We start from the raw sequence: 12,920 nt of genomic DNA on the forward strand, positions 1-12,920 counted from the left end.
GGACTGGATGAACACTGCCTTATTTCACATGGAAGAGAATGGAACTCAAGTGCATTTCAGAACTGCCTTGATGTGCACTGATTTAGTCCAAAAGCTGTTTCAAGTTATCTACTGGCTCTCCTGATTCACTTATGAAGCGTACAGCTGGGTTCACCAATGTACTGTGTCATCATATGGGCAAATGCAGAAGTTATTCTGAAATAGAACTCAGCTATACTAAATGCTCCATAAGGTAGAGGCTGAATGTACCAGCAATATTAAACCTCCACCATTTGTGTGAGAAAACACAGATCCATCCCACACATCTCTATGATGAAATACTAAAATGCCAAAAACTTGCCATGTAGTCCATATCACTTTGTGACTTCCCAGCCCCCCAGTTTGGAACAATGCATTTGGCTAAAGAGGGTTACGTTATTCTCATCACTAAGATGTGCAACTATCTTGCACAATCCTATGTAACAACAGTTTTCAGGACTCTGAAATTTACATCTGTACTGTATTTAGAGCATTCATTAGGACCTGACAAAATGCAATGTGAGCATCTGTGGCGTTTGGTGGAAATGCAGCTACATACTGATGGAATACATTAAAGAAACCACAGCACTTTCTGCCACTAAAAATAATTCATGTATTGGAAATAAATCATGACTTCATTTAGGGAAATAGAGGGGCATTTAAAAGCAACTTCTAAATAGCTCAATTCCGCAGTACTTGAATTTATTTCTTTGTTTCTGGTGTCAGAAAGTTCTGTATTTGTATCAGAATGACTCAGATTTTACACACTCTGCAGCTCAAGGCGTGTGTGGGCAGCTTGATTTACATCAACATGGCGCCTGATCAAGGATACTAGATCAAGGATTCAGGATGGCCTCTTCAAAGGCAGCCACAAACAGCATCATCGAGCACAATTTTACAAGTCACTACAGCACAAAGTGGTAGGGCAGGCAGATGCTGGAGAACATGCTGCATGCTCTCTATCTTGCTCAGTTTTGGGGCTAGAGCTACAACTGCCAAGAACTAAGAACGATTGGATAAGAAAGTAAAAGGAAAATATACGATACTCCTCAATATAAACAATATTTAAACAACAAAACAACATGACTGGTATCAGAAATCATTCATATTAATGAACAAATGGAAAGGAATAAAAACAATTCTTGCTCTCTGTTCCTTTCCAAAAGTCCCTTATCACATAGGTTGGGTCTCCCATCCTTTTTTTTAATGCTACTGTAGATGATGGTTTCCATCCCCCACACAAAACAATGTCCTGCTCTTTATTATTATTGCTCTTTAAAATAGATCCTTCTAGGAAGGCTCTGAGGACAATCCCTAAGAACACATCTTTGATATCAGATGGGTGTGCAAGAAGGGCTCAGACTCTGCCCTGTTACTGCTTGCAAGCCACCTTGTCTTTTGAGGTGCCAAAGCAGAGTTTGACAACTCTGTGCTCTTGAACCATGAAGCCTCAAGAGAGCCACAGGTTGGCACTACCTCCACCTTTAACCACAGAATAACCCAGAATTTGCTGGGTACAGAGAAGAGCTGAGGAAAGCATGTAGCAGAAGCAGTAGACTTTCCCTATAGTCCATCATTTAGCTGACATGTGACACACTCAGCTGCATTTACAAGTGATGGTGAGCAGCTTTGGCTTACCTTTGGCACTTAATAAAAGCTTAAGACTGCCAGTGCTGAATTTGAATGGAAATGGAAAGAAAAACATTGCATAAGTTCTACTTATGAAAAAGCAGAACGTGCATTCTAGGAGAATGAAGTGAAGCAGCACTGTTCTGTTCTATTGGCCCCTTCTACAGATTTTCCAGCAAAGTTGTATAACCTTTCTACCAGACCTAGCAGCTGGGAGAGCGGGCTATATTGGAAGGATGTGTAGAAGCAGCCTTGAAAAACTTTGTTTCTTTTCATCCTTGCATCTGTGATTCATACTTTGGCCCCATATCTTTTAGCTTGGAATATGCTTTATTAATGAGCACTGTTCACAGCGACCATAGGAGGGAAAGTTCTAATTTTCTAATTGTCAAAAGTATCAGCTTCACTCGTAGCTGCCAACAACCATAGTGGTGCTCAAAGCTTGTAAGATGAAGATGAAGCACGTCCTATTTTCAGTAATATTCTCAAGAAGAAATATTAAGAATTTTTCATCCGAAATGAACAAAAGATACTCTTACAAGAAATGTCTTGCAGATTTTCTTTGGTCCTTGCTGACATGCATATCATCATCTGAGGCTGTACTATCCCCACCACAGTTACAATCTCCATAAAATTAATTGGTAAGAGGGGAGAAGACATTAATCAGGACTGGTCAAGCATTAGCACAATGATTTCATGGCTACTGTGTGATTTTCCATTGAATTATACTGATTGAGCATAAATGCTTCACAAGGTCAATTAGCGTTATGGAGTCTCTGCTCACTGCTGTTTCTCTTACCCTCGTTTATACACCTCACATACTCTGTCAGCAGGGTTTGGTGTGTTGGTTCATTGCAGTTTGGTGTAGGTGGTGCAGGCCTGGTGCGGGGCGTTTTTGTTGCTTTTTTATATTATTCTTTTTTTGAAGTGACGGAAAGGAAAATTTAAGTAGGCTTATAAAACATTTCAGGCTCAGGAGGATTCCTTGGGAAGGCTACAGCAACACACGTCCTCTGACTCGTTTCCAGATTCCAGTACCCTTGTGGAGGACACTGGCCACACCTACGCGGAGGTCACTAACCCTTTGAATTCATCATCTAAGGGAAAGCACACACTCAAGAAAGCCTGCTGCTGGAACAGATTAGTCTCATAGCTTTCAAAAATGAGAAGTTAACAGCTCGGTGCCGTCTGATGCATTTTTTTATTTTTTTATTTTTTTTTTCAGGAAGTAAACTGAATGCACCAGACAGCAAAAGAAACACAGTTATAGAAGATTTTGAGAATGAACAACCAGTCAAAGACATTTTTACATCTTTCACTTTCTGAAAAAGGAAAGCTTTTGGAGGTGTCCATCACTTTCCTTTTATATCAGAAGACATTTCTCTCCAGAATAAAGGCAGGCCTAGCATTCGGCCTGTTCTGTGTGTCCGTCATTCTGCAGACTTCTTTGTCATCCCTAGTCTGGGTAATACTTTGTAACCAAGTAATGTAAATGGCTAGGAAGTGAGTCTTAATAGTCTTAAAGATTGCTGAAAAAGACCAGTACAGTACATGTACTTCTCTAAAATAACACGAAAAAAAAGTACAGCTCAGTTTTACTGAAGATTATTTTGTGGGATTTTCACCATACATTTCTGGTCAAGGCTGCTGCTCAGCTTTGGGCAACAGAAGCTGTAATAGTAAATTCAGTCATCACAACTTATTTTTTGGTCCTTCTTTTTTTTTTTTTTTTTTAAATAACCTCAACACCAACTAGTCTTAATGGACACCACTGAAATTCTGACATCCTGTTTTGTCTGGCTGTGTTTCTTGCATACCTTTTAATTACAACACTAAAAACTGCTAAAGGAAAACAGATAAGGATAAATTATCTTTTTCAGTCAGAAATTCAATTTCAGTGAGATTTACATTAACAAAGTTAGCCTGTTCTGGTAACACAAGTTGGTATCAAACAAACTTATGCAGATGTCAGAATTGCAGTTGGAAGAGGGCTTGATATTCAGATTAAGAGTTCAAGTCAGGACCATGTGGCTCCTAAGAGGCAACACACTTGACTTGGTGCCCAATCTGTCAACAGAAATCATGGGGTGGAAAGTCTTTGCTCTTTCTTGCTCGTCTTTCTCCTTGGCTATATGGGAATAATCTCCAGTGCCTTAGGTATTCAATGGCAATACTAGTTATAAACCAACTTGTTCAGAAGGGATCTGGGCCGAAGAATCTGCGGCAACCAGATCCCAAGGACCAGAAGCTCCCATCAAGCCAGACATCAGACACTAAAGTCACCTGACCTGATGCACATCAAAGTCAAATGCAAAACAGAAGTCCTTTCCATCACAGAAGGTTAAATCCTGACCACACAGAAAATAAAGATGGGGTATAAAGCATTACGAAGAGCAAAGAGAGGAGCTCTGGTGCTCACTAAAAGGAGACTCTTGACAAATAATTTTAAAGCACAAAATGCAGATTTTCCCAGACTATAATTCTATGAAAATATCATAATTCTCTCCCCAGGTCTTTATCCTGGTGCTGTCAGTCCTTAATACAGAAGGCTCATATCTACCATCTGCCTAATGTGTTCACTGCCTTCTTATATTTTCTTATTTCCACAGCCATTCCTTGATTACAGCTTTTCTACTTGCCACCCTTCTCCCAAAACTCCAAATCATTTGTCAGAAGTCAAACAGTTAAAACATTGCTGCAGATATTTCCAAATTTTAACGGAGAACCATATTAAAACCATCCCACTCAGCCCTCTCTCTGACAGAGGCAAGAAATAGCTATTTACTGAAGCACACACAACCAACCCCCCCACCCCCCACTCCCCCAACCTCAAGATATTCAAAAAGCCCAAATCTTTTCCAGTGCAGCACTGATATGGAGTCACCTACAGAGCACGCTAATGACCAGCTGCTATTTCTGAAGCACGGACACCCCAGCAGCCCTATCTTTTGTCTCAGCCTGCTCACGAACACCCCGGCCCCGGACTCACCATAGAAAACATCCTGTGCAGGGAGCCGTACGCTGCTGCTGCCTGCTGCTGGGTTTTGCGAGCCAACGCTAAACTCTTAGCTCTGGTTTTACTCCTCCTGAAGGCGGGCATTGTGACTTATCAGTACAAACTTTGCCAAAGGAAATGCCCCTGGAAAGAAAGGCAGGGATGCTGTGGCCTCCCACAAGCACACCTCTCTGCATTCAGCTGCAGCCTGCCAGCACGCACAGACACAGCACAGAAGTTTTCCTTTTGTGCTGATTAACAAAAACAGGAGACACTGTCAGTGTCCCAGTTTAACTGGGCTGAGCAGTACACGAGGCAGCCGGGCCTTCCATTCTTTCTACAAAGGTGGTAAACCTGCCAGAGGAGAGGGATTTTTTATAAATAGCCTGATGTAACAACTGCTGGGCAAAGTGCAGTCCTGCCAAGGGAATGTGGGTTTTATCTCCCAGAAAGGTACCTGTCTCTGCGCCCATGAAATTCACTGCATAAACAAAACATCAGGTGCTGGGGGAAAATTAGCCAAATACCTAAAAATATCTGGAGGGTGCTGACAGCTCTGAAAGTCAGCATGAATTATCAATGGCACTGATGCACTGTCAAGGATATCAACGCTGCTAAATGATGCAGCATACAAATGCACTTACAATGATAAAACAAAAAACAAATAGGCAGCTCCACGGAAGATTTGTTCAAATAACTGTGCTTGTCCTTTGTTTGAACTTTCTCACCATAATTACATCAATAAAAGGAAGCTTAAACTGTGCTCAGTAACAAATTTGAAAGTAGAAGTACCCATGATGATACATCTACACAAAAACAATGAGGTCCACAAACTAACTATTCTAAACACAACATAAGTTTAAATAGAACATGATAGAATATTACACCCTGGAGGTGAAGAGTTACAAGACTGACAAGAAATTCATTAGTAAAAGGAGAAAAGTATCAGTGGCATTTAAAAAACACAGCAAGTCCCATATTCATCCCAGTACAGCACTGTTAGTGCACACTGATGATGAGATGGAAGGCTTCCTTCAGCACTGCCCTTGCCACCACCTCTTTGCATTCTGGCAAACCTTTTTCTTTTGCCCAATGATACGCTAAGCTCGGGTGCACATCTCCTTGGTTATGAGTGTGCTACTTCACAGGTTTCAAGGATATTCGCCTCCCTACAAACAAGGGAATAACACAGCCCTGTCCTTTAATTACTGCAATTAAACTTACATCCATCTCCTTCCAAATCATTAGCGCAACTTGACAGCTCAGCATTTGTCAAACCATAAAGCTCAGCTGCTGCGTGCACCCTATCACAAGAACAAGGATACCGGCTCCCTGAAAAAACAAGCAGCTGACAGAGCACTGAATGTATCGAAGGAGTAGGAACTGTTTGTTTAACTCATGTTTTTTTTAAGGACTGGGCTATTTGGAGAGAGATATCAAATTTAGTGGGCGAGAAGACTGTGTGGCAGAAAATTGAAGGAATGATCTCGATGGAGTGAGATTTTCCAGGATGCACAGCCTAGCTTAAAAAAGTCCAATTACATGGACCACTGTGTAGTGTGCACAAGGTTGCTTTTCTTATCCACCATTAGTGGCTGCTTCTGCAGTAGTCCACAGAGACTAGGAATCTACAGACCATATCCAAATAGATAACAGCATCACTAGATTTTGGAAATTAAATACGAAAAAAATCTCAGACTTCAGGTCACCAGGTTCACCTTTATCAAGAGCAGAACTACACTGTATGGGAGGACATCGTTTTTCCTTTTATTTTTAAAAGCCAGCATGAGCTGTAGCAACTTCAAGCACTGTTTTTGTAACAGGTATGTGTTAAAAACACAGCACATCCACTGGGACTTGAAAAAAATGGCTGCTGAACTTCAGGTCCAAGCAATACCGCCAATCTCAATGAAAAACAATGACAGGACTTTTTACTTCCATATTAGGAATTTATTCTTCCCCAGATTTCCTAATTAAGCCTGAGTTATTAGCTAGCCATATGCCTGCTAAAAGATGTTACCAATTAACAGTTGGTTATTTTCAATGGGTATTCATTAAGAAAAAACACAACGTTTTAGTAATACTTCCAATCCCTACTGAGGAACTGAGATCAACCTAAAAAAAAAAAAACAAACAAACAAACAAAAAAAAAAAAAAAAAAAAAAAAAAAAACTAAAACAAATCAAATGAATGAAAGCATTGTCTTTAGCATTTCTTCTCCTGAAGTATGCAACAAGCGTTCAAGCCCTCCTCAGCAATATGCCTACATGCAAAATAATCAATCACCTTGAAACACTTTTAAGATGACTGGAACAAATGACACAGTCCTGTTGTTTGTTCCTGTGTGCTTTGAGTAACACTCTTTCCCTTTAGAGACATCTGTTTTTCATCTTTCCATTTCAGAGGCACCAGGCTTGATAGTTACCATAACAGTAACATCCTTTGCGATACAGGCTTCCCTCTATTGTCCCAATGCCTGTAGGTGTGCTTATCGGCAGGGAGTTTGCTTCCCATCCTGCTTTTGCCCTCAATCCATGAAGGTAAAAGGTTAATTCAGCTGGTCTCCAGTTCTCTGCAGGGATCTATAAGGACTCTGCTCTTCACTTTTTATACATGTAGGTGGGTGATTTGTCATTATGCTACTAGCATGTTTTTAAATCTCTTTAAAAGATATTTCCAAAGCATAGTTGTCCAAATTGAAGACATTTTCTTTAATTTATAACTGCAAACAGTTAATGCTTCAAGTGTTTAAAATGAATTCTTATTTAAATTTTTAATTTCAATCTTCTTAAATACTGGTTTTAACATTTTCACTCAAAGTGTTTTATGCTGAATACAAAAACTTTTTTCAAGTGCTGAATTAGAAACTATGGCAACCACTATGACACTATCTTTGCAGTTGCATTCATCTTGCACATTAAATTTCTGCAGCGTGCTTTCTTTAGAGTCAGAGAGGACAACCCTAAGCCTTTTAGGCTTGTTGAACCTTAAATGTTAAGAGGTGCAATAATCCCACTGAAAAGACAGGGGTAGACCCTTGAACTCTACAGCAGCAGCAGCGCTATTGACAGCAACTGATGAAAACAGATGCAAGCCTGTTGTCAATTTCCTAACTCAACTAATCCTATAATTTCATAATTCTCCTCCCTCTTCCTCCCTTTCAGTTTCTTTATCTTTGATTTTGCACAGATTCCTGCAGGAAGTGGATTTTTTTTATTTTTGGCATTTCAGATCTACTTTTGGCCCTATATGTTCCTGATAGAAGAAAATAGGAATCAAAGCCTAATCAAAATGTACGTGTGTACCCAGGATGCAGCTGTTGTCTGAAATTCTGTATTGCACCTTTGTGTGACTTTGAAGTGATTTTGTATCCTGTGGTTAAATGTTAGACACATCACATACCTTGTTATGCACTAAAATTGAGCTTAAATGCTTCTGAATCATACAGGGAATAAATGCATGTTACTATCAGTTCTGTAATGGAACAGGATTTTCATCTTAAGAAGAAAAAAAAAAGAAAACATAAATAATCCATATCAGGGAGTTTTCCCAGCTCCCTGAGTCTGTCAGAAGTACGATTAGGTATCTCAACCTTTGATTTCAAAGTGAAATGCTGTCATCATGTCCTGTACTGCAGGCAACCGGGTTGGGGTTGCCTTTGGAGGCCAGGGGTGGATGATGCTAATGCAGATTCCTGTCCTTCCTCAGTGAAGTCAAAAGCACCTCCAGAGGCACTGCTAACCATATCTTGTGGCAATGAACCTGTACTGTTCTCACACACTTCTCTTCAGATGCAGGTAAGCCCAATGGATTTTTCCCAGCAGACCACAAAGACAATCTGCTTTATAACTCATCTCTCACCAGCTATTTTCAATTGCAAGCATCAACACAATTTCTTTTCCTGATGAAAGCCATCTGCATGTTTTACACTGACAGCTGTCACAGTACTTGTGAGAGGATGTTTCCTTTAGTCTGAGGAAAAACAACAACCACCACCTCTTCTGCAGGCCCCGAAATGCAATAGCACAGAGCAATGTAATAGCATAGAGCACAGCAACACAAGTTTACACCTCTACATGCAAAAACTGCACAATGTCCTTTTGCTTTTATTTCTAGTACATATGCATGCAGGTCTCCATCTGGAGCTTTCACTAGTGCCTGGGTTACAGGCTCGCTCTAGGTATGATGCCTTTCAAACTTAAAGCTTTATGGTTTCAAGGCTCCTTGCTACATTAGCCAAGACCTGCATCCAAAAATCAACATATTGCTGCAGTAAAGAACTATAGAATTAACAAAAACAGAGTGAAAATCCAGGGCCAGGGTTAGGAGCAAGCAGTCACTGGTATGTTTACAATAAGCCTTCTGCAACCTAGTACATCAGGTTTGGTGCTTTTCCTAAAGGATGGAGTAGAATATTGAAATCTAAAGTAATTAGCGAAGGTCTTACAAGACCTTTAACAGGCTGATTTCACTCATGTTACTCTCTAATACCACTCTGAAAAGGGTCCTCGATGACAGCAGGGTTTCAGCTCCACATTACTGGAGCCAGCCGCTCTTGCTTGGGCTGCATACAAGCCAGTCTGTCTACAAGGGAAGTGCAATAATTAACAAAGCTCTCCATGGGCTTCTGCCTCCTTTCAGTGTGGAACTGTCCCCTCCAGGCAAAAATGAATCAAGAAAAAACTGCTAAGGAACTTGCTGTTCTCCCACGCTAGCTCTCAGACTCCCTCAATGCATCTCACAACTGGAAGGAAAATGACACTTGGATTGAAGAGGAGCACACGTGATTTTGAAAGGAGTACTACATTCACCATTGTTAAATTCCTTTCACACAAAAAACATAAAAAGGGATGTTAATTGCAGACTACTCCCCAGGCTTTTGGGTTTCATCAACTGCTGAAGTTCTCGTGATTGAATTAGGGGAAAAACCTTAATGTCCTATGGATGTTGAGCAGACCTTCAGGCAGACAGTTCTCTTGCAATTAACGACATGCTGTGCAAGTGGAAACTGCCTGGGCACAGCAAAATAGAGCTAGTAAGAAGATACCACCACGAACATCATTTACCTGTAATTGCCTCCACGCATAAAATACATTTGGGGCCACATGGGACTGCCAGTAGTTTTTAATTCCTCTTGTTTTACTTTTCTCAGAGGGACCTATGTCAAGCTTCTGGTCATTAAGCTCAACTCAACAACTGGTGTTTCCTTGATTAGTAATAACATTTGCCTTCCAAGATTTTTACACTCTTTGCTTAACAAATTGCTCTTCACACACGCTTTCCCTTCTCTCTCCTTTTTTTTTTTTTTTTTTTTTTAAAATTTCTCTCAGTTTTATTACAATATTAATGCTTCTTTGGGGATACTTTGGAGGTAGAAACTGCTACCCGACTAGCAAGAAGGGTTGCCACTTACACTAAACTTAGAGAAATATGGCTCTGAAAATCATCAGAGACACAGTGAACATACATACACACTACCCAAATGCTATCAAAACACAATTTCTACTCAGTTTTGATGTTTTATGCAAAGTATTATTGGAAATCTTCCTTCTGACTCAGTATATTTTGGTAAATCTTTAACTTCCCCACTCAAAAATCATATTAGCAAACAGTTTGACTTCAATGGGGAAAAATAATCACTTCTTGATATCTGCCCATTAAGACAATCATCCACCGCTTACAAACACATTCATACTGATGTGTATCATCTAGAGAGTGAATGGTTTGCACTGCTAGATCAAAATAAATGAACCACTACAACTGAATATATAGGATTACATTCACTGACAGTTCCTACAAAAGGCTGTTTGGTGTGGTTTGAATAAGAGCGTCCTCAACTATCCCACTGCACACATGGGGTAGATCACTTCCAGGTAATAAACTAAAGGAAAATGTCATTTCTGACATCCACTTGATTTCTTCTGGAAAATGAAATACCATTCAAATCATTCATAAACATTGAACAACTGTATTAATTTTCTGCAAAGATGGGACAGTATGAGTAATGATTACTAACGGCTTCAGCCTCCATTAGTCCATGGTAGCTGTTGTAGCTGCCCTCTTTCTCTTCCTAAAATGAAACCATCCTCTTTTCAATAACAACTGAGAATAGAAGCAGACTAGCAATGGGATATATATTTTTACTCTCAGTTTTGAACCTAACCACCATATATAGTACTTGAACATCTTTACTGTTTTCTGCATATGAAGCTGATGGTTTTACTGTTTCCTCTAATGAAGGGGTTTTCCGCATCAGTTTCAGACAGCTTAAGGAGAAAACAATTTTTGTTCAACTTATTTAGATCATCCATCCAGTACATGGCTATACTGCATACTCAAGAGGCCAAAACAATATATGCTGTAATCTCTTTACAATACTTAATGATTTTTATTACAGGAACAGCTGTGTGAAATCAGCTAATAAGAAACACAAGGGTTTCCATTTCGAAACTATGACACACGTTTTGCCTTTGTTGAAAGCACTGTTCTGGGAAGCTTGTGATAGGTGTTGTCTTCTGACTCAATTTCAATCTCCAATTTACACCGCTCAGGCACCATACAACAATCCAGCTCAAACTTCATGGGCAAGTTTGCACATCCACAGTGTAAGTCTAAGTGGCAAGAACTTAATGGCAGCCCAAGAACAGACTGGGTGCAAAGAAGCCAAAATCAGATTTCCCACCTGATACCTGATATTCATGATGTTCATGGAAACATCAGTTTCTCACTATACCTGCTGAAGCTCCTCTCTGGATAATGGAGGACTCTTCAAAACTTGCATTGCAATAAAAAGAAAATACAAGCTTCAAAAGCATCAGATGATTATTTGGCATTATATAAAATACTGAAGCTTCCAAAAGCAGATTATGAAATACACAAGTAGTTGCAATACATTTTTCCTAATTTTGTTTTGCAAAGCAAAGCCAACTTCTGTAAAAGTCTCCATACCCCCTAAATCTTTTCCTTCATTATTTGAAAGCAATATAGCACCACTTCAAAAACACTACAAAGTCAAACCTTTTGGGCATTCTACAGAAAGCAAATTCTTGTTAGCATGCAAAGTTTCTCATCACAGTAGATTCCGTTTCTGCATCTGCAATGTTAATTTTTGAAGATGCCAGCATAAAGTCATTCTGCATTCACTGTCTATTTTTCACATGATTACAAAGAATCAACACTAGCTCTTGTTACTTGGCTTTAGTGCATTAAGCTATCCATGTTTCTTAAAAATATAACTCTTTATATACATGAGAATATAATAAAATCACTTCATATATTTGCACATTTACACCGAGTTTTTCTCATGATCTGCAAAATATTTGAAATGAAAACATATCTTCTCCCTCACATGCATTTATAAGAAAATCCTTCTTTCCTTTTGTTAAAATTTAACTTGAAGTGGCAAATAGTTGTCTCTTAGAACACGCAAAATATTTAAAGCAGCTGAAAATCAGAGCACAACTGCCTTATAAGGGTCTCCTAGAAGAGGAGTTACATATATTGTAAAATTTCACCTTTTAGCTATGCTTATCTTTCATAAAGGGACATTTTTTTAAAACACAGGAAATACAAAATGTGTAAAAGATGCTTAAATTTCATTTAGAGGAAACTGTGGGATAAAGAAAGCCTTACTAAGCAATACAATCAGAAATCACAAGTAACTGAAGGAAAAGTTGCATTAGTGCTATCCGGGTACACAGACAGTTTGATTCTTGGAATCTGTCAAGACACCAGGATTTAACTGAGCACCAGAAGCACAAATACTTCTCAAAATGATCAAACACAACTAAACATAACTGCACTGACAGGCACACTGAATCCCTACGTTTTCTGAGGTCCTCCATTCTTCTGTCAACAGGACACCTATGTACTTCACAACCAACAATTGCAGGGACAATGTGCCACTGCCATATAAACAGTATTTTAACACAGTTTGAAAATGTACTGAAGCAGAGTGTGTTAGAATTGCCACGTATTTCCTTGGTAAATGAAACAGAAAATAAACTGAAAGGAAGTTTACAACTAAGGTATAAACAGGGTATCCCAGAGAATACAGAGCTGGCAAAACTAATGAGCATCTAGAATGGATAGTTCTTGACATTCATGTCTTTTCAATAGTATTTTCTAACTGGAGGAACAATTTTCATTTCTGGAATGAACTTATCCTCTATTGTCTTCCTAATTCATTTGTTAACTCACAGATGAAAGACAAACATTGAGCTATTCTAAATTCATTCATTTCTTGCACTAAGAAAAAAAATAAATGAATGAAAAATTA

The 12,920-nt window shown here is 39.2% G+C and overlaps 1 protein-coding gene across 6 annotated transcripts in view; it reads right to left on the reverse strand.

Annotated features, from left to right (window-relative positions):
- Window positions 1-12,920, reverse strand: part of TIAM2 (TIAM Rac1 associated GEF 2) — a 133,749-nt gene that overhangs the window by 14,078 nt on the left and 106,751 nt on the right. The window contains exon 1 of one of the 6 annotated variants that reach the window (XM_072333791.1): window positions 4,637-4,908. The exons of the other annotated variants lie outside the window; for them this stretch is intronic. Coding sequence (XP_072189892.1) covers window positions 4,637-4,747 — 111 coding nt within the window. The 5' untranslated portion in view covers window positions 4,748-4,908. Of the gene's footprint in view, window positions 1-4,636; window positions 4,909-12,920 lie in introns of those variants that run through there. 6 annotated transcript variants of the gene reach the window in all.

Source organism: Excalfactoria chinensis, chromosome 3 (genome assembly GCF_039878825.1).
Source record: "Excalfactoria chinensis isolate bCotChi1 chromosome 3, bCotChi1.hap2, whole genome shotgun sequence".
Taxonomy (NCBI): Eukaryota; Metazoa; Chordata; class Aves; order Galliformes; family Phasianidae; genus Excalfactoria; species Excalfactoria chinensis.